General features: G+C 39.2%; 1 protein-coding gene across 1 annotated transcript in view; it reads right to left on the bottom strand.

Annotated features, from left to right (window-relative positions):
* Positions 1 to 12264: 12264 nt before the first annotated feature.
* Positions 12265 to 23581, bottom strand: part of LOC124615689 (fukutin-related protein) — a 31905-nt gene continuing 20588 nt past the window's right edge. Inside the window, exon 3 of the mRNA XM_047143722.1 lies at positions 12265 to 13281. Coding sequence (XP_046999678.1) covers positions 12589 to 13281 — 693 coding nt within the window. The 3' untranslated portion in view covers positions 12265 to 12588. The remainder of the gene's footprint in view (positions 13282 to 23581) is intronic.

Below are 23581 nucleotides of genomic sequence, written 5' to 3'. Positions count from 1 at the left end.
GTTCTAGAAATAGAAATCTTGTACCCTTTGTATTTTAAAATGTTTATTTCAGCACAACTGTTTAGCATTGTGCAAAGTGTTACTGATTCAGTCATACAATTGCTTCATGATCCTAGCGTATGTGGAATGTTCGATGACTACTTCAGTGATGTCCTTGTTGAATCTTGATATCCAGGAACAGTATAGACAAGGAACTCATCTCCTGGATCCCATTCCCCTAAGTGAAACTGTCTGCCAACCTGTCACCTGACTGCCTGAAATGTGGTCTACCTTTTCACTGATCAGTCATCAAACAGATTGTGCAAGTTAATCTAATATGCTTAAATACTGAAACATAAAAAGAAATGAAAAACTATCCATTCAAATGAAAGAAAACATTTTCCTATGTATATGAACAATTTCTACCTACAGTGATGACATCAATATATTTGTTGGTTTTTTTATGTGACGAAATGTACTATGAGTTATGCAAGTTCAGAAACAAAACGAATGAATAGATGTTATGTAGCAACTTGTTGGATGGCGTTGTCAAATTCGCGGTGAAAACTTGTGCTAACACCAATCAGGGAGGCTGTGTAAACCCACAATATCTCATCATCACAGCGTCCCGATTTCAGAGTGATGTTCTACGACTTATTTTTACTCAAAGAGTGACTTTAGGTCAAATACTCATATGTCTCATTATGTCTTCTACTCTCTCCCATTATAACAGTCTTAGTTAACAGATGGAATTTTCCTTCAATTATGATTATTTATTTATTTATTTGGCGTTATCCCAGCTGGGTTGCATAGGTAAACGGAGCAGCTTATTGGACTCCTAATGGTGTGTGACTTGGTATGTGGCAGAGGTTCGATATCCTTTGGAGATGATTTCTGAATGGTTTCAGAGTCACATGCAGCTTTTCTCCAGAGGGCACTGAAAAGTGTGTGTAGTCATACTTGAGTTTGAGATCTGCAATTGTGTTTGAGGCACAACTTTTGGCTTCTTCATCCACACATATACAGACACAAGCAGATGTCTGCTTGTATCTGTATACGTGTGGATGGATATGTGTGTGTGTGCGCGAGTGTATACCTGCCCTTTTTTCCCCCTAAGGTAAGTCTTTCCGCTCCCGGGATTGGAATGACTCCTTACCATCTCCTTTAAAACCCACATCCTTTCGTCTTTCCCTCTCCTTCCCTCTTTCCTGACGAAGCAACTGTTGGTTGCGAAAGCTAGAATTTTGTGTGTACATTTGTGTTCGTTTGTGTGTCTATCGACGTGCCAGCACTTTCATTTGGTAAGTCACATCATCTTTGTTTTTAGATATATTTTTCCCACGTGGAATGTTTCCCTCTATTACCAAAAGAAAGTGCTGGCCTCTATAGAGGGAAACATTCCACGTGGGAAAATATATCTAAAAACAAAGATGATGTGACTTACCAAAAGAAAGCGCTGGCAGGTCGATAGACACACAAACAAACACAAACATACATACAAAATTCAAGCTTTTGCAACCAACGGTTGCTTCGTCAGGAAAGAGTGAAGGAGAGGGAAAGACGAAAGGATGTGGGTTTTAAGGGAGAGGGTAAAGAGTCATTCCAATCCCGGGAGCGGAAAGACTCACCTTAGGGGGAAAAAAGGACGGGTATACACTCGCACACACAAATATCCATCCACACATATACAGACACAAGCAGACCTGCCAGTGCTTTCTTTTGGTAAGTCACATCAAAACCCACATCCTTTCGTCTTTCCCTCTCCTTCCCTCTTTCCTGATGAGGCAACAGTTTGTTGCGAAAGCTTGAATTTTGTGTGTATGTTTGTGTGTCTGTCGACCTGCCAGCACTTTCATTTGGTAAGTCACATCATCTTTGTTTTTAGATATATATTTCCTACGTGGAATGTTTCCCTCTATAATAACTATATATATATTTTGTAGGTTAAAGTTATCGAGAAATGAATGGGAGTGGTTACATTAATGGCTGTGCATTGAAATTGGATTATGAGAATTCTTTGTTTGTCTCTGTGGATATAAATTTCTAGTTCCTCATACAGAGACATTCTGTGTCCTTTGATCAGTGTTTGCAGTGTTTTAAGTCTGCTTTCTTCAATGTCAAACAGCTGTCTTGTATCTTTTATATGGGAAATTATTGCAGATTTGTGTGGTGTGTTGCATTGGAAGGTGTTCTTCAAATCTGGTGTGGAAGTTACTGCCTGTTTGACTGATGTACTGACCTGTGAATTTTCTACATTCGATTTGATGTATGCTAAAGGATGAAAATTTATATTGACTGGAATGCAATTCTAATTTTATGTCACTTGAAGATTTTGGTAATTTTTTTGGGAGATATCATCGATGAAGGAGATACATGTTGTTAGTGTATTTGCCTGTTTCTTGAAGGTTATTTTGTTCATTTTAATTTTTATTTCTGTAACTAAATTGTCTATTATTGAGGGTTTATACCCATTAGCTGCAGCTATTAGTTTCATGATTTTTTATTTCACTCTGGAGATTCTCATCACTCAGTGGTATTTTTAGAGCTCTATGAATCATTGAGTGGCATGCTGCTAATCCATGCATGTTGGGTGGGAGGAGGGAGCATGTATATTTATGTCTGTGGTGGTTGGTTTCCTGTAAATTTGGAGGACATACTATGATTATATGATAGCGGAACAAACACTGGTAGCAGTTACTTCTGTAAAATATCTGGGAGTATGCGTGCGGAACGATTTGAAGTGGAATGATCATATAAAATTAATTGTTGGTAAGGCGGGTACCAGGTTGAGATTCATTGGGAGAGTGCTTAGAAAATGTAGTCCATCAACAAAGGAGGTGGCTTACAAAACACTCGTTCGACCTATACTTGAGTATTGCTCATCAGTGTGGGATCCGTACCAGATCGGTCTGACGGAGGAGATAGAGAAGATCCAAAGAAGAGCGGCGCGTTTCGTCACAGGGTTATTTGGTAACCGTGATAGCGTTACGGAGATGTTTAATAAACTCAAGTGGCAGACTCTGCAAGAGAGGCGCTCTGCATCGCGGTGTAGCTTGCTCGCCAGGTTTCGAGAGGGTGCGTTTCTGGATGAGGTATCGAATATATTGCTTCCCCCTACTTATACCTCCCGAGGAGATCACGAATGTAAAATTAGAGAGATTAGAGCGCGCACGGAGGCTTTCAGACAGTCGTTCTTCCCGCGAACCATACGCGACTGGAACAGGAAAGGGAGGTAATGACAGTGGCACGTAAAGTGCCCTCCGCCACACACCGTTGGGTGGCTTGCAGAGTATCAATGTAGATGTAGATGTAGATGTTATCTTGTTTGTAGATGGTTAAATCAAGGAAGTTAACATATTATTTATTTCGTACTCACAGGAAAATCTAATATTCTTGAGCATTTTGTTGAATGTTCGGAGAGCATCTTTATCATCATCATCATCGTTTTCCCCATCAATGATAAGAAAAGTATCGTCTACATCTCCTCTGTAGAACTGAACTTTTTGAATGCATGTTAGCTTTTTTTTGTGAAAAATCTTGTACTCTAGGTGGTTGAGGAATTTTTCTGCTATAGTTCTTGATATGCTAGCACATGTAGCTAGTCCATTCGTTTGTTCGTAGATTTTTCCGTTGAAAGATAATTATGTTTCAATATCAGTTCTAGAAAGTTAATGAATTCTGTGATTTTTGCCCAGGAGATCATCTTGTATTTTATTAGATTCTGTTTAATAACAGCTAAAGCATCACGAATGAAGATGTTAGTATACAAATTTGTTACATCTGAAAGGATCAGTTGACATTTGTTAGCACTCTGTACGACTTTCAGATCACTACCAAATGAGAGGCTATTCATTATTGCGTAGTTATTTTCAAGCACAAGGTTATAAATCTTCAGTAATAGACAATTTAGTTTAAAAAAATAAAAAATAAAATGAGCAAAATAACCATCAAGAACTAGTACAATACACTAACAGCATGCACAGTTTTCCTCACTAATATGTCCCAAAAAATTGCCACCATCTTAAAGTGGCACAAACTAATAAATGCATTCCAAACATAAAATTTGCCAAAGACTACTTCACAACCTAAAAAGCAGTCAAAATAAATTTTCATCCTAGGCCATATACTACACTCCTGGAAATGGAAAAAAGAACACATTGACACCGGTGTGTCAGACCGACCATACTTGCTCCGGACACTGCGAGAGGGCTGTACAAGCAATGATCACATGCACGGCACAGCGGACACACCAGGAACCGCGGTGTTGGCCGTCGAATGGCGCTAGCTGCGCAGCATTTGTGCACCGCCGCCGTCAGTGTCAGCCAGTTTGCTGTGGCATACGGAGCTCCATCGCAGTCTTTAACACTGGTAGCATGCCGCGACAGTGTGGACGTGAACCGTATGTGCAGTTGACGGACTTTGAGCGAGGGCGTATAGTGGGCATGCGGGAGGCCGGGTGGACGTACCGCCGAATTGCTCAACACGTGGGGCGTGAGGTCTCCACAGTACATCGATGTTGTCGCCAGTGGTCGGCGGAAGGTGCACGTGCCCGTCGACCTGGGACCGGACCGCAGCGACGCACGGATGCACGCCAAGACCGTAGGATCCTACGCAGTGCCGTAGGGGACCGCACCGCCACTTCCCAGCAAATTAGGGACACTGTTGCTCCTGGGGTATCGGCGAGGACCATTCGCAACCGTCTCCATGAAGCTGGGCTACGGTCCCGCACACCGTTAGGCCGTCTTCCGCTCACGCCCCAACATCGTGCAGCCCGCCTCCAGTGGTGTCGCGACAGGCGTGAATGGAGGGACGAATGGAGACGTGTCGTCTTCAGCGATGAGAGTCGCTTCTGCCTTGGTGCCAATGATGGTCGTATGCGTGTTTGGCGCCATGCAGGTGAGCGCCACAATCAGGACTGCATACGACCGAGGCACACAGGGCCAACACCCGGCATCATGGTGTGGGGAGCGATCTCCTACACTGGCCGTACACCACTGGTGATCGTCGAGGGGACACTGAATAGTGCACGGTACATCCAAACCGTCATCGAACCCATCGTTCTACCATTCCTAGACCGGCAAGGGAACTTGCTGTTCCAACAGGACACTGCACGTCCGCATGTATCCCGTGCCACCCAACGTGCTCTAGAAGGTGTAAGTCAACTACCCTGGCCAGCAAGGTCTCCGGATCTGTCCCCCATTGAGCATGTTTGGGACTGGATGAAGCGTCGTCTCACGCGGTCTGCACGTCCAGCACGAATGCTGGTCCAACTGAGGCGCCAGGTGGAAATGGCATGGCAAGCCGTTCCACAGGACTACATCCAGCATCTCTACGATCGTCTCCATGGGAGAATAGCAGCCTGCATTGCTGCGAAAGGTGGATATAAACTGTACTAGTGCCGACAATGTGCATGCTCTGTTGCCTGTGTCTATGTGCCTGTGGTTCTGTCAGTGTGATCATGTGATGTATCTGACCCCAGGAATGTGTCAATAAAGTTTCCCCTTCCTGGGACAATGAATTCACGGTGTTCTTATTTCAATTTCCAGGAGTGTAAATCACATGTAGTAAATGCTAAGGTCAGTGCATAGGTCACACAGGCCGTAACTTCCACACCAGATTAAAAAGAACAAATCAACACCTCCCAATACAAACACCGCACAAATCTGCAATATCCTCCCAATGATATAACAGGACATACATTTGAAAATGTAGAAAGTCACCTTAAAATACTGCATACACTGAACAAATAACACAATGTCTCTTTATGAAGAACTAGGAATCTGTATCCATAGAAAGAAACTCGGGGAACATCTATTGAACAACAATAGTGAAACAGGCACAACCAACTTTTTCAAAAGCCTTGACAACCACTCACATTCATTTTTCAGTATGTCCAATCTACAATATATCTGTATGACCTGTTGTAACCTTTTTATAGGTAAGAATTTATATAATAATTAATTGTGCACATATCCACACACTCGCCCAGCGTTTTCATATTTTTTACTATACAGGGAAAACATATTTATGTATACACCCATTCAATCTATTTTTGTATCCAATACTGCTGCACATTCCTATTTGTTAACAAAAATACAAGAAAAGCAATTCTTGTATATCCTTTTTGTTTTGGTTTGATCCACAGCACTTAATATTGATTTTGAGTTTAAAACACACACACACACACACACACACACACACACACACACACACACACACACACACACACACACCACTTGCTACAGTATAACCATTTTGCCCCAAAATGAGCCTTAAGATTTTTATTATAAAATAAAATATTTTAATAACAAAGTTTAGTAATTTTATTTTAATATTCTGAGACATCTCTGTACATAACAGCACTATATTTACAATGTACATTAATTAGATACAGTTTTGGCACTTCAACAAAGATGGCACACAACAGTACACTAGCATCCTTGGCTTGGGTAAAATTTGTACAAAGAGATTCAGGAAATACTTAAATATTCATCCCACTTTGAAAAAAGTAGTTTTTTTTGGGTCTGTAGGTGAGCAAAAAAGTGAAGACATTACTTATGTATACATCTGTTAGTGTATAATTAGTATGGAGAAATAATTGTGAACACTCATGGTTTTTATACATAGATAAACATGGTATTATTACAGATCCAGTAAAGCCGCTGCATTTTTCCTCAGTTACCATGACCGGGAATATTAATCAGGAACATCATTAACACTCAGAGAAAACAGTTACTGAAAATTCACAGAAAGTGACAAAGGTAATAACCGTAGAACACTACATCAAGACAGCACCAATAAAATAAAATACACATATTTCTATAGTGCATATGAATTTTAGCTTGAACATTTTGTTTCTTACTTTTCTGTCTAGATTTACGATGACTGAAATATCTGCAGTGGTTAAAGAATGAACAGAAAAACATTCAACAACAAGACTGGCATTAATATAATGGAGATTAAATTTGAAATGCTATACATTTTTGAGGATTAAAAAAGTGAAATGTACAGCAAGGGCATCATAAACGGAAAAACATAATGATTTCCATTGCTTACTGCAAAGTCATTATATAATGATGAAAGTTATTCTGATTTCGGCAGTTTTCTCCATGTGACTGTAAACTTTATTTCTCATTGTACATCAGAGTTGACATCTCCATTTTTTTGCGTAATATTTTAATGAGCGACATTCATTTTATTAGGACCTATTAACAATTGTGTTAGATGAGTTAATACAAAAGACATATGCTTGCAGTATCAGACAGTGAAGGCAGACTCAGTCACTGAAATACTTCGGAAAAAAATTGAAGCATCAACTCCACTCGACACTTCGAAGTATATCGTCTACAGTAACTGTAATTCACAGCTGGGAGCTTGGAAAAGTGCTGTTGCTAGAGATTAAACAGTAAATTTATACAATACTAAATCATATACGTCGCAAAAAAGATGTGGAGCACAGAGTCTCTCCGCATGTCCTATGTGAAAGGCTCTGAGATTTTTGTGAAGACAGTGACTGAAATTACCAATAAACTCTAAAAAAGTGAAAATACTTCATCTTATTTTGTTACCAGTTAGTTGATTTCCTTATTTTCTTTGTTTGTCTTCCCAATTCTTACTGTCTTTTGATGTGCACAACACAATAGTTCCTCTTGTATATGCTATTTGTACTGCAGTCATGCTGCATAAGAATCAGAATTTCAAAGCTAGACATGCCAGTGAATAATCATGTAAGTAACCTTTTTTCTGCAAAGCATCCTTGAATTAATGAAGAAAAATACTTATACTCAGAATCCCACACAAAACGCTGAACAGTGGTATACAGAATAATAAAGTTATGTAAAAATATAGACAATACCATAAAGAAACTATCCATGGTTAAGTTTTGTGGGTCTAAACAATAAATTAAATATGAACTACAGCAAGGAATTAAATATGAACTACAGCAAGGCATATACATTCATATACGAATAGGAAAAAAGTGCTGAATCCTACAATAAGGTCCAATATTTTCAGCATGACATTTGATGATTATGAGACAAACTGCTCCAAAATATTGTCCTACTCACGATTGAACCTAGGACCTGAAAGAGCCAGAGTCAAGTGCCCTACCAACTAGATCACCACAGCTTTTACCATTCAGAGCCATATTATTATAAAATGAACAATTAAGTGTTTCAGAGGGCCACCCATCATTAGGTCACTGATTACCTGTTGGCAATTTTCATTTGTTGTTTGCGCCCTCAGCTTTTTTTGCGTAATTTACTATTCCGTTGAACTACAGAGAATTATTCTTTATCGAAAATCAATTAAATAAAACTCAACAATTACATGACCCTGAGTTTATGTTGTGTGTGTGTGTGTGTGTGTGTGTGTGTGTGTGTGTGTGTGTGTGTGTGTGTCGGGGGGGGGGGGGGGGGGGATTTGTACTTTCAAATTAAATAAGACTGAACAATAAATGAATAAGGGAAAGGCAACCACTTATCTACAGAGGATTGTTATGTGGCACACAGATAGGTGTAACAGAAAATGCTTAACACTAGCTTTCACACACTTGCTCTTATCTAGTATGAATACACACATTAAAAGTTGGTGTGTGTGAATGTGTGTATTCCTACTAGAAAAAGGGCAAGAGCTTGAAAGTTAGTGTTTAATGTTTTCTATTACATTATTTCTCAAGCATGGCCCACAGTACTCATAGGTAAATTGTTGCCTTTCCCCTATTTTATGTATTTTTCCATCCAGGAATTTCCATTATTGTTATTAATGGTACAAGACAACAAATCAAATTCAAAAAGTGACTGGCTGCATATTACACCTACATAAACTCCAGTTTACCACATTCGTTGCCTGGCGCAATTCAGTTTAGTTTCGCGCACGGCCGAAAGCCAACTGTTGGAATGCTGGAAAGTAAACAAAGCGATTAGTGGGAATAGTAACGATGTAACTCAAATAGGGCAGTAAGTCACTGGTGACCTAATGCCCCACAGCCCTTGATTCATTACAAAGAACGAAGTTCTCAGTTCCAAAATGTGGGAAGCAATAAATGCTTTGGCCAAAGGCCTGCCTGTGATCTCACTGTAGATTTGTCATCGAGTCAAGAAGCATACTGTGAGACACACACCAGTGACCTTTGTGTCTTCAAGTACCCTGGACAGCATAAAAGACTGAGTCAAAGTGAGGAAAGTAGTGATGACATAGTAGTGCATTATAGATAAATAGTGATGAATAGAATTTCATCGAGTTCAGATTCTTATTTGGAGCAATTATATGTTAGTGAAGATCTCAATGACATGTTGGAAGAACTTGCTGCAGATGAAGAAGAGGAACTGAGCTCTATGGAACAAATTCATTAACTGGCAATAGTTATATAAGTTCACTGGAAAAGATGGGCTTCTGATTGGATATGCTATGTGACATGCATCAAACCAGTCTCAGGACTGAAGACCACAACAACAACAACAACAAGTGACATTAGCTTAGGTGAAGTGCTTTTGCTATTCTTAGATGACAAAGTGATAAGCCTTTTAGTCAAAGAGACTAATAAATATGCAGAGCACAAACTAAAATGACTAAATATGATCAACTGAACAGACTGAGGAAATTACAAATTTCATAGGACTGATTATTTGGATTGATCTAGTACAGGCACCGTTCGTAAGATGTTGGTCAACGGACCCTATTTACAACTTTTCATTTCCTTGCAGCAGGATGTTCGGTAATCGTTTTGAATTACTGTTAGCAAACTCGCATTTCACAAATAATGAAACTAAAGATGAGAGTATCAGACTTAGAAAAGTTTTACCATTCCTAAACATGTTGACAGAGAAAGTCTTTTCACCAGTTGAAGATACTGTAGTTGATGAGGCCATGGTTCCTTGAAGCGAATGACTGAAGTTCAGGCAGTACATACCAACAAAATTGCGTAAGTATGCTGTAAAACTTTTCAAACAGTGCCCCGTGAAGGGTATACACAGTGTGCGAAAGTATACTCTTGATGAGACACCAGTGGAAGAAAGCAAGATGGCACAGCTGAAAATGCTTGCAGTGAACTCACAGATAAATTGCTAAATAAAGGAAGAGTTTTGTTGGTAACTTTTACAAGTGTGATGAATTAACAGTCAAATGTCTAAAATTCAAAATTCAAATCACTGGAACTGTACAGTACAACAAAAGGTTTATGCTAAGTTTTGTAATGTCATACCCATTGAAGAGAGATGAAATGATAGCAAAATATGATAATGGTATTGTGGTGCTAAAAGGGAGAGATGTTGACAATTTTAATATGTTATCAACAAAACATGCACCTATTACAATGTCACCCTCGAGGTCGTCCTCCAAAACAGCCTTTGGTGATACTAGCATATACTAATGGAAAACCTGGCACTGACGGAAGTGACCAAATTGTCATATGCCACAGTGATAAGGAAGGTTATCAAGTGGTATCAGAAATTAGCACTGCATATGCTTATAGGAACAAATACAGTAAATGCTCGCTTTGTGTACCAGAGAGCCACAAATACAAAACTAGGCATAAGAAAATTTCAGGAAAATCGTTACCAAATGGTTGTTCACAGAAAATGCTATGCCTGACAGTAAAAGAAATAAAACAAGGAATGTGGTGCACCAGTTAGAGATTCATAACAATCAGCAGGACAAGCCTGTATGAAGAAAGTGCACCCTATGTTACTAGAAGAGGCAAACTACCGAATGGGAAAAAAAAACCTATTATTACAATAGTCCAAAATCACCTCAAATCTGTTTAGCATGTTTTAATGAACACCGTACAACATACTATAATGTAATATGTTATCCTAAATATAAATGAACAAAACGCATAGAATTATGAGTAGGTATATTGTTTGTATATTTATGTTGTATATCCTATAGTTACATTTCAGTGCTTACTCCATTACATTCCTTTGAAAATTCCAACTGCAAAAACTGTAACTTGAAAAAGGAGAGTGTCACCCATATGCGGGTGAAAGGGCCTCCACAGGAGCTTGCCAGTCATCCACATACAGACGATGCAGCGACAAACGTTTGTACAATGAATGTAATGCACTGATGTACCTACCTCGCCTACTACCGTTCAGTCAAAAATTATAAAATATCTCAGTGGGGGCAACTGGCAATCAAATCTTCAAGACAGGCCTGAACTTAAAATATGAGCAGTTTGCAAAATAACAAAGTGACAAATTGCTTCTTGAGGAGTTAATTCTTCTTCTTCGAAATGTGTAACTTGCCTGTATTGTGCATACAATGGGAATTATAAGTGTTTTAAAACAGATTCTAACTATCAACTATCATCACACACAAAAGCAAAAGAAAGAAAACAAAAGTAATGCAATCTGACATCTTAATTCTAGAGGAGTAAAAAGGTGCAACAAACTTCAGTAGGAGATAACATTCCTCATAAAATACGGAGTTTCACATCTTTAACAAAAACCACTATTCTCTTTTCAGTGTTTAAGTGTGTATGGAACACGACTGATAGTGATTTACTATATACAATTACATTTTCACAAATGTTAATGTGGGTAACTTTCAAGGATCAATAAGGAACCAACATGTAAGACTGTAATCTGTGGTCATCGTATTTTGTGGGCATCAGTGCTAATGTGAAAACATGTAAATAATACATATGTTCCTATACAGTCAATCCATTTTAGTAGATGCCCATGTACAGTTGCCAGTATATAAACAAAATGCCTACTTTCCTCTAATTTATGAGCCGACTCGCCCAGGCAGGTATGGAGTGATCTCAAATTTAATTTAAGATCAAAACAATGATGTGACTTGCCTTTTTTTTAAACATATGCAAAAATTTTCCAGAGATTAAGTTCAGAGAAAAACTGAGCAAAAAAGTTGAAACTACTGGATCCTTGAAACTTAGAAATGAGCACCACATGTCAATTCTATGTGCTATAAAAATAGTAAATTACAAAGCAGTGAAGATTAAACTGAGAGAGGAGCTAAGGGTTGGGGGGTGGTTAGGAGCAAAAGTTTCAAAAAATAGATGACCCAACCCACTGCATCAACATTTGAAAGTAAAACTACATATTAAAAAAGACCTCTTTCATTCTAGATCCAAACCAATGGAGGAACTAGAGTATGGAATTCTACAAAAATTAAAATATCTGAAGTTTTGTCCCATGTAGCTTTCACAAAATAATTTAATTTTATTCACTTTAGTGAATTTCTCTCATAACAAAATATAAATTCAAATAGCTTGAGTAAGGGAATTGTATAAGGTAATATGATGTATAGTTTTAGCAGCTACTTAATTATCGACATTTAAAAATTCAAAGAATTAATACTGATGGAAAGGGTACTTGTTAACTTGTTACATACATAGTAGCTAACATTATTAAATATACATATAACAAACATTCACCTCCCTTCTCCTAAGTGAAGAGAAAAAGTAATACTGCAAGATATTTATCACAGTTTGTTTCATACTGGCACAAAGACACTGCAACACACTTTCAGCAAAGAGCATAGTCCTTTTACTTTAAGTATGAGCTTTTCCAGCTTTGTGCAAAATGTAGGACACATTGTTCTAATTATTAATACAGAACATATAATCTGGAAATGAATAGGAGCTTTCAGTCAGTTTTCTGGAACTGTTAAGTAATTTTGTTCTTCATTAAGTGAAAACTTTAGCCGATTTGGATCAGGGTATTCCGGGTTTTCCACAGCTCCTTTCCCAAATTTTAATTCTAGAAAATCCCTTATGTTATTTGGGGCAGACACCTTACGCCCAATAAATTCAATTGTCGAAAGTGGCTTCAAGAAATGTTCAGGGAATTCTCTGTCTTGCTTGTGAGTGGGAAACCAAGTATCTTTCGTCATCGTTCCATTTTTTGAGTAGAAAGGGAAGATATCTACATGCAAATGATTGACAGGGCTATACTGTACTCTGAAGAAGTCTCCTTCACGTGCTTTCTCCCACACAAAGCCATCTTCATCAATAACTGGCTGCAAACGTGCACCTGATAGCCATGGACTAAGGTGCAAGTCATCACGCAACACTCCAATGTCAACATCATAATCCCATGGCAATATATCACCAGAACGCATAGCACCAAGCAAAGTTCCACCTTCTAACCAGTAACGTACACCGTCTTGTTCAAGACGTTTGAAAACGTGGTGTGCAGTACGACGTAAGCCGGCCAGGCAGCAGGGGGGTGTCCAACGACCTTGCCACAAGTATTCTGGCATATCATTGACAACTGTGCCAAAGCAGCGAGGCGTTTCACGAGTACATCCATACCACTCCGTCACACCAGTTTCACGAATCACCTGCATATAGTAGAAGGGAAGAAAATAAATTACAACTGTTAAAGAAATGAAAACTGAGAGGATGACAGGAACCATGAACGGTAGAAGAGATCTTTATTTTTATAGGCAGGCATTCCTAAATATATCTGTTTTACTCAACAGGTGACCCAATTTGGCAACCATATTAAACTGCAAACTGTCCATCTCTTTCCTTTATGTAATTCTCAGGTATAAATGGAATCCTCCAACAAGAATAGATATCGTGAAATTTAAAGAAAATGTTAAATCTGAGGTTGCTAAAAATAAGATCTGTAAAGTGAATATTGAATCAATGATAAATGTAACCTAATTATAGCAGATTTCAATTTAATATAATAACATGCTCAGTATATATTAAGTTCAAATCTGTTGAAATTAATGACATCACAAATGCTAAAAGCAAGCTAATTAATCTATTTTTGCTCAGTATTTGTGGTCTACAATGAAAATATGGGATACAGCAAAGTCATGCTATAGGTAGTCAGTTTCTTCACATGCCTAAAACTAGTGGAACACAGATGCGAAACATTGTGATAAACTGAAGACAGCTTAACCATAGAAAACAACTGAACTAAGCTTTCACACTATTAAAAGGACAATGGAAACCAGGTGCTTAAACACGAACACACCAGAAATGAAACCAGTGAGAATGCATCTCGGGCTTGGTCAATGAGCACTATAAAACAAAAGATTATATCACAGTTAACAGGCAAGTAACCAGTATTATGAAAAGTTGTGTGTGTGTGTGTGTGTGTGTGTGTGTGTGTGTGTGTGTGTGAGTGAGAGAGAGAGAGAGAGAGAGAGAGAGAGAGAGAGTGGAGTGGGGATTTTTTTACTGGGTGCATACGTGGACAAGGGGAAAAAAAATCCTGGATTTCCCAGTTACAAATACCCTTTCTCCCTGGTGAAAATACAGTTTTTCCAAGTTAAGTGACAGTATACTTTCCCTCAGAAATGTAAAACTTATCAACCATTGAATCGTTACAGTTTTATACATCGGTGTTAAATTTCCCGGCAATTTCCTAAATGAAACTTAGGGGGGGGAAAAAAACACATTTTCGAAATATCTGTGGTGTGCAGCAACATGTAGGCTGCATATTTTCGTATGACAAAAGTATAAGTTCGAATTCCATGAAACACAGCATGTTACTTTCCGAAGCATTGAAACTGAGATTAAGATGCGTTGCCAGTCATAGCTCATCTCACGTGATCTCGCCAACCAATGACAGCCGATATTCAGAGCACAGGACACATGATGTAGTCAGTCAATAGCAACATCTTTGATCAGTAGTGTGACCACACAAATTGGAAAAGTTAATGGTTTAAATCAATATACATGGTGTTACAAGAAAAGCAAAGCTTTCACACATAATATTGGTCTCTAAGATTAATAAGCTCCAAGAGAATCTAAGTTTTCACTTACAATGTTGATCTGTTTTGTGCGTGTTATACTTTAAGACATATCACACAAATGTGCCAGTAAAATTTTTAATAATGAAATAAATGTCTAATCATCTGGGCTCTAAATTCTTCACAGTGAGTTGATTTTTAAATGAGAGTCAAACTTTCTGTGATATAAGAAATTCATCGTACATTCTCGCACATAGTTCATCTTGTGTAAAAGGAAATTTACTTTGAAAGTAATGCTTTTCAAATCACCATTTGCAATATTTTCCCGCAACTGTTAGATATGTGTTCATTTCAGCAGTTGCCACAGAGCACCAGATAACAGGTGCCATTGCTCTTGTGCAGCTACAACGACGCGGGAAGACCATATGTTCGTACGTGTAAAACATTAAAATATCTTAGATCATAAAAGAAACATCAGAGGATACCCCACAAGCATCAGACTTCTGTGAAACATACTGTAGTGCATAATTCAGCTTAAAGTGCATGTTCGTATGTCTGGATTCGGATGTAAATTTTCTGAGAGTACCAGTACTGTGTTATCTGTTTGGTTCTTTATTATGGCATAATGCCGTACGTGCTAGAAGACAAAAACGTGCACTTGAAATTCTGTGAACAGTTGAAACATGCCAATGGTGTGGAATTATAAACACATTGTTTCAAATTAATGGACTGCCTCATCGGAAAAGATTAATAAAAGCTCCTTTTCTTTTTTTAGAAAACCAGCAAAAATAACAATTGTTCTGCTAGGCGATTAAGGCTTGGCTGTGAGAAAGGTGGAAATTAAAAAAACTGAAACTAATAAATTATTTTAGCCTTCCATAATTATGTGAATGTATTTTAATTCACTTGATAGCTCCCGGCCACAGAAATCTGTTTTCTTTTCATTTGACATGAGAGCAATAAACAATAAGGAAACAGCAAAATCACTAAACGTAAATACGAGGCAAGTGGAGACTACTCACCTCCCCACTACAACGCAGACTGCTCTACGTATCAGTCCCAGGTCTACGATATTTCATACACAATCACTGGTTTAGTTATCCAGCGTTTATTCTCCGGTTATGCGTTATTACATGTTCGTACGAGGGGCATTTGAAAAGTCCATGCAAAAATAAAAACTACTTACATGTTTGGGGTAAACCTTTTTTATTTTTCGACATAGTCTCCATTTAGACTTATACACTTCATCCTATGCTGTTCTAATTTGTTGATCCCTTCCAAATAATAGAAATTGTTCAAGTCCGCAAAATAGCTATTAGTTGCTGCAATCACCACCTTGTTCGAATGAAATCTTTGTCTCACCAGCCATTTCTTCAAATTGAGGAACAAATAATAGTCCGAGGGAGCCAAGTCTGGAGAACAGGGGGGATGTAAAATGAGTTGGACTCCTATTTCCAATCATTTTGCGTCCACAACTGCTGAGGCGTGTGCTGGGGCATTGTCATGATGGAAAATGACTTTTTTGTGGTCCAATCGCCGGCATTTTTCTTGCAGCTCGGTTTTCAAACAGTCCAGTAACAATGAATAATATGCACCTGTACTAGTTTTATCCTTTTCCAGAGTGTCTATGAGGATTATCCCTCACGAATCCCAAAATACAGTCGCCATAACCTTTCCGGCCAAAGGAATGGTTTTTGCCTTTTTTGGTGCAGATTCTCCCTTGGTAACCCATTGTTTAGATTGCTGTTTGGTCCCAGGAGTATAGTAATGTATCCATGTTTCACCCACAGTGACGAAACAACGCTTAAAGTCCTGCCGATTCTTCCTGAAGAGCTGCAAACCATCCTTGCAACACTTCACACCATTCCATTTTTGGTCAAGCGTGAGCAATCGCAGAACCCATCTTGCGGATAGCTTTCTCATGTCCTAATGCTTATGCAAAATATTATGTACCCATTCATTCGAGATGCCTGCAGTGCTAGCAATCTCACGCACCTTAACTCTTCTGTCATCCATCACCAAATCATGGATTTTATCAATGAGTTCTGGAGTCGTAACCTCCACAGGGCATCCAGAACGTTCAGCATCACTTGTGCCCATATGGCCACTCCGAAAATTTTGAAACCACTTATAAACTGTTCTAATCGAAGGTGCAGAGTCACCGTAATGTTTATTAAGCTTCTCTTTAGTCTCTTGAGGCGTTCTGCCTTTCATAAAGTATGTTTAATCACTACACGAAATTCTTTTTCGTCCATTTTTTGACAATCACTTGACTTCCTTTATTCACACGAATGCCAAATACAAAGAAATAGACCAATAAGGCTGAAACTTGGTGAGCGTACTTTCCAAAGATGCTACTAACTAAACATGACCTCGATACACGCCGGTGGTGCCATCTTTTGGACTTTGCACAGACTTTTCAAACGCCCCTCGTACAACGAGTTTTCCGCGCTATTCCCAGAATAGAACTTCAGCGCCTGCTAGCTGGGGACTGTACAACTGGCCCTTACTAGTGTAGCGGTTTGGCTAAAAACTTTGTCAAAATTTCATTTTCTTGGATACACCGAGAAGACAACACATAACCTCTCTTACCTGTTATGCCTGTTAGTCGTTTATTTCCCCTCTGGTAGTTTGAATCTATGGGTTTCGCAAGTATTTATAACATTGCTTATCATTCGCAGATTCAGTCAACGACATAAACAGCGATTGGCGCCCATTCGGCTTTATTCCACTCCGCACGTATAGCCCTGTTGCCCTTTGTCTGCAGGATAGTTTATTTTCAGATGCGACGGGGATTCCGCTGGTAAAGACATCATGTACACTGTGCACGCTTTCAAAAATCAACTTATGATTTATTCATAAATCAACTTAGAATGTGTTCAAAAACTAACAGGGATGCATTTCAAAATCATATGAATAAACAATAGAACAATGTGCGCGGGATGCTAGGCACTTTGTGAAACAAGGGTTGTTTTTCCTCAAGAATATGAATTTGCTGCCCCCCCCCCACCCCCCCACCCTTTAATTGCCATCCGGTTTGCCTTCGCCCCGTAGATCCAAGCCTGTTGTGCATGCGTGAAGCTGGTAGCTTGGGCGCGCCAGTAGCATCTTGCCGCTTGCTGCTATTGCCTATACAGCTAACAGCCACATTTCTGTAGCCAGAAGTGGAAGGAGATACTACACATATGCGACTCAACTGTGCATGTACATGTGCCCGCTCGCAACTGCTCAAACGAATCTAATGTAAACAGTTGTGACGTCACGATCATCACAGGCAATTTGTTGTTCTGAAGCATTGCATAGTCTTCCTAAAGCCTTTGACACATTTTGCTGTTGGCAGACACTTGTATGAGCACTGTGTTTTGTTGTTGAATATAAAGCATTTCGTTTGCAACTTGAGTTTTATTTTTGTCTTTTTTCTCTCGTTCATGTTTTATTGCTGCAGTATTAGTCTGCAGTACCAGGATACAGTAATAGCCTTTGTTAGAATATTGGTGCGTGTCAGTCAACATTACAAAAATCTAACTGAAAACTGCAACAATGAAAAATTTCCGGAATTCTAATAAATCCTGGGTTTTTTCCGGTTTTCTCCTGCATGAAAAAATTCCCGGGTTTTTCCCAGATGTCCCGGTTGTCCCAGGTTGTATACACCGTGTTTTACTATTTAGATACTACAGAAAACTTCTGCTATTGTCTTTCAATATAACCTGTTATCCTCAAAGGTAAACAGTAAAAAATATTCCACACATGGAAAATGCAAAAAAATATATATATCTCACAGAATGAAGTAGTTATTCATAACTATCTTTGAGGGGACATGAGAATATACAATGACAGTTTAGCATGAGAAACATTGGAAAAACAAACTTATGTCGGATAGACATTACATTTCGCCAATTAAGAAAGCAAAGGGCACATGGCACAATTGCAGATGGCACACTAACAATGGCAAGAAAATTGTACAAGCACCCAAAGAGCCCCTTAAATATCCATATGGTTTAGGAGAAGAATCAAAAATTCAGAGAGTGAAAATGACATATCAATTTGTAAGTATGACTGATGAGGTGTATAAAGCCATCTAATGAATGAATGAATGAATGAATGATAGCTGGAGATGAGAATGTTTCAATAGAAACTGTTAGAACTGGATGGATATTGATGCACTAGGAACTTTCAAATTTATTTACAGAGTGTCTGCAGAGGAAGAAAGATTCAAAAAGCTAGAACAATGTGGCAGTTATTCTACTTCACAAGATAGACAAGATCAAAAAAAATCAGTTCTATGTATATTCACTAAAATGAACACCAACCACACATCAAAAATATAATTGATTTTCATGAAAAAAGGAATAAGCTGGCTTTAGAAGTCAGTTCTTCACATGCACACTGCAAATTTTGTGAAATATATTATAGTACAACAAGGATCTTGAATTGTCTCTGTCTGGGACTCTTAGATTTGTAAAAGCATCTGCCTCAATTTCAACAAAATCTATGCTAACAGACCTAGAGGGAAAAAGGCATTATACAACCTATGTAAGCATACTGTAACACCAAAATAATTATCAGCAGAAAATCTAAAAGTAGTTCTTAGATCCTTGAACAGGGAAAAGAAAGGAAGAATTCTAATTAATGAAACATATGTGAACCACCAAAAATTTGCTGACAACACTGTCATGTTCACCTCTGGTGCAGATATACTCCAACAAAAAACAGATGAATTTAATATAACAAGTTTGAAAGTAGACTAGAAAATTAACCATAACAATTATGGAATAATACAAATGGACATACTGAAGTGCAGATTGCAAATGTGAATAATGAAATTGGAGAACCAGTTGGGGACGTATGAGCAGAAGAATAAAACGGTCTGGAAAATTTCCAGTAAACAAAACAGTTTTCATGATGAAGGCAACAATGTACTACATAGGAACCACATTCCATGGTTTCTGCAGAGGAGGACTTCTGAGATGTGAAAAAGAGTCAATGACCTGCATTTTATTTTTAAGTGTAATATAGTAAAATGACTACAATGAGAGAAGTGGTAATATTAATTTTATTATAATCTGATATGTAATCAGCGTGTATGACCAGTCTTGGCATGTGGTATTGAAACATTAACGCAAAAACTGTTTAAAAACTAAGTGTTTTCAGTGAGAAATGAACAGATGGATGTTGGGAATTACTGAAAGTGGAAGCAAAACAAATAAATAGGTCAGGATGGCAATCTGAACTGGAAGATGCAGCTATCAAAGTAATGAAAATTAGATGGAAGTGTGTGGGACATGGAGCTTGGCAAACAAATAGTAGATGGATCGAGGAAGTTCTTTGCTGGATTCCAAAAGTGGAGAAAAGAATGAAATAACACCTCAGTGGCATCAATGAAATCTCACTACGGTTGGAAAAGTCTCGAGATGGTTTTTACTGGAATCCATTTGTACACTGTCTGGTTGCACAAAATGCCTGAAGCCCAGTGGTGGGATTTTTCTACAGACATCAATTACATTTCTGGATACAAAAATGTAATGAAAATACAAATTAGTTTACTTCTTACCAATTGCAGCCATTTCACTAGTTGCAGCCATTTCACTTCCTGTACCGTCTCGTCTCCTACTTTTCTGTATTTATTTATACACTGATATGCCAATCACAATGTTGGATGCCACTTGGTGGCATTTTGGGCACATAGCATGTTAACAGAAGTATGTAAGCAGAGCAGACATGGATGGGGAATCACCATAGCAATGATATGGGCTGCAAACAGGGAAATCCACTAAGATAAGTGACTCTGACAAAGTGTAGATTATTATTACACAGAGCCTGTGAACCAGTATCTAAAAACACCGAAGTTGGTCAAATGTTCATGTGTTACTGTCATAAGCATCTACAGAAAGAGGCAGAAGAACAGTGCTACTACCACGGTTGGATGTCCACGACTTTCCACAGAACATGGGGATCGAACCTTGTCTGCTCTGTCAAGTACGATAGATGGTGATCTGTGGCATCTCTGCCAAAAGAACACAATGCTGGTGCATGCACAAGTGTTTTAGAGCACACTGTTCATCATACATTGTTCAACGTAGCTCTGTAGCAGATCACCCCTACGTGTTCACACGTTGACCCAACAAAATTGTCAATTACAATTGCTATGGGCACTGAAGCATCAAGATTCAACTGTCGATCAATGAAAACGTGTCAGCTCTTTGGGTGAATCACATTTTTGCTACAGTAGGTCAATGGTTGTCTCCACAAACTCCATCATCGAGGTGAAGGCCAGCTTGAAAAGTGCAGCCCACTACAAACGTTGGCTGGTGGGGGGCAAGTATTATGCTATGGGAGACATTCTCTGGTGCTTGCGTGGGAACTGTGGTAGCAATTGAAGACACCATGACAGCTGCGAACCACCTGCAACTTTTCAAGCTTTATGTCTTCCCTGACGGCATATTTTCTGCAGTAAAACTGATTGTCTCTGAGCCAGAACCATGCTGCATTGGTTTGAGGAGCATTATAGTAAGCTCACGATGTCTCAGCGACCAAATTTGTCTGATGTAAATCCTATGGAATCCATCAGGGTTGCTATAGGGTGTCATCACCAGATACACAAACCAGCAGCCTGTTATTTACGCAAATTAAATGACCTGTATGTAGACATCTAATGTCACATACCTCCATCCCTGATATGCATAATCGGTAGCGTACTTTGTTCCAAAGACGGACAAACAAGCTATTAAGCAGGTGGTCATAATGTTTCTGGTCATCTGTGTAATCTGATATGTTCTAGTAGCTCCTATTTTTCCTGTGGTCTGAATTTGTGTCTTACAGAAATACCAACTCCTTTTTTTATTTGTTTTAATGCAGTTCCTTATATTAGATTATTGGCTCTTTTCTTATGACTGTCTTGCTTTAATTTTTTTCACAAACAACAGTTTATTTCTTTTTATTTAAAATTGGCCATTAAATTTTGAAACTAAACAGTCACGTAGCATAATCTATATTCCCATAACCTTTTTGTCTTTCTGTGTCCTGCACATTATCAGTGGTTCTCAAATACTCATTCTCATGCAGAAATTTTTTCCATATTGTTACAAGGTCCCCTAATCACTTTACATCTGCAAACAATAAACACACAACCTACAAAGCCTTTAGTACCTCCAGGTTATGTTGCTTCCTTTAATACCTTTTCCAACACCCAATGGATTCCAAACCTACAACCTCCTCCTAGTCGCCATGACCAACTACATGCTCACCCACAATTAACAATTACTTCTCCTTTCAAGGCATTACCTACAAAAAAATCCAGGGCATGGCTATGGGCACCCGCAGGGCATCATCCTATGCCAACCTATTGCTTCTACCTTTTTAAAAATGCAAATCCTAAACCCTTCACCTGATTCAGATTCACCGATGACTTTTTCATGATCTGGACAAAGGGTAAGGACACCCTATCCACATTCCTCCAGAACCTTAACACCTTCTCTCCCAATTTTGTCACCTGGTCCTACTCAACCCAAAAAGCCACCTTCATTTATGTTGACCTCCACCTCAAAGATGGCTACATCAGTACCTCTGTCCATATGGAACCTACCAACCACCAACAATACCTCCACCCTGACAGCTGCCGCCCCCCCCCCCCCCCCAATGGTTCTGCTCAACCCAACAAGCCACCTTCCTTGGTGTTGACCTCCACCACAAAGATGACTACATCAGTACCTCCACCCATATCAATCCTACCAACCACCAGCAATACATCCACTTTGTCCCTCTTGAAATATACCAAGGGTCTCACTGAGGCCTTCACAGACTAATTACTTTCCAATCTCGTACAAAAACTGATCTCCTTTGTCTTATCCCTCCACTCCACCAACACCAAAGTTCCACCATCCGGCCACAGTGCAGTATTCCCCTTCTTGACTCAATACCACCTATGACTGGAACAACTGAATCACATTCTCCACCAAGGTTTCAACTACCTCGCACCATGCCCTGAAATGAATAATGTCCTACCCACTATCCTTCCCATTCCTCCAACACTGGTATTCCACCACCCATTGAACTTACACAACATCCTTGTCCCTCCCTACACAACCCCTACTCCCAAACCCCTCGTCTCAGGGCTCATATTTGTGTAAGAGACCTAGATGCAAGACCTATCCCACACGTCCTCCCATCCCCACCACCACCACCACCACCACCACCACCTACTACTCCAGTCAAGTCATAAGCATCACCTATCCCATCTACATCTATACTTTGCAATCCACTGCAAGGTACATCCCATTGTACCAGTCATTAGGGTTTCTTCCTGTTCCATTCACGTGTGGAGCATGGGAAGAATGATTGACTGAATGCCTCTGAGCATGCAGTAATTACTCTAATCTTATCCCTATGATCCCTGTGTGAGTGATATGTAGGGGTTTTTAATATATCCCTAGAGTAATCATTTAAGGCCGGTTCTTGAAACTTTGTTAATAGACTTTCGCAGGAGCTGCAATCGCTGTTTTGCATTTTACATGGACATGACAACCAACAAGCTGTCTGTCCGCATGAATGGCCATCAACAAACTGTGGCCAAGAAACAGCTGGACTACCCTGTTGCTGAGTACACCACCCAACATGACATTCTCCATTTCAATGACAGCCTCTCCCATCTGGATTTTTCCCATCAACACCAGCTTTCTTGAACTGCACAGGTGACAACTCTCCCTGCAACATATCCCTTCCCTGTTCCTATTCCAGCACTACATAGCTACCTATTCCACCAATGCATCCACAGTATTTTTACTTGTCTCCTTTTCCACTCCCCCCACCCCCACCCTCTTAACTTCCCGATTGCACCTAGCTGCCCTACCCTCTCTCCACTTCATCCCTGTATGCTCCCACAAGCAGCACTTTACCGCCTCTACCCCTAACCTGCTATCCGTCCCCTCCCTGCCCA

Source organism: Schistocerca americana, chromosome 5 (assembly GCF_021461395.2).
Source record: "Schistocerca americana isolate TAMUIC-IGC-003095 chromosome 5, iqSchAmer2.1, whole genome shotgun sequence".
Taxonomy (NCBI): domain Eukaryota; kingdom Metazoa; phylum Arthropoda; class Insecta; order Orthoptera; family Acrididae; genus Schistocerca; species Schistocerca americana.
The sequence above is the reverse complement of the archived record's forward strand: the minus strand, read 5'-3'. Positions and strand labels throughout refer to the sequence as shown.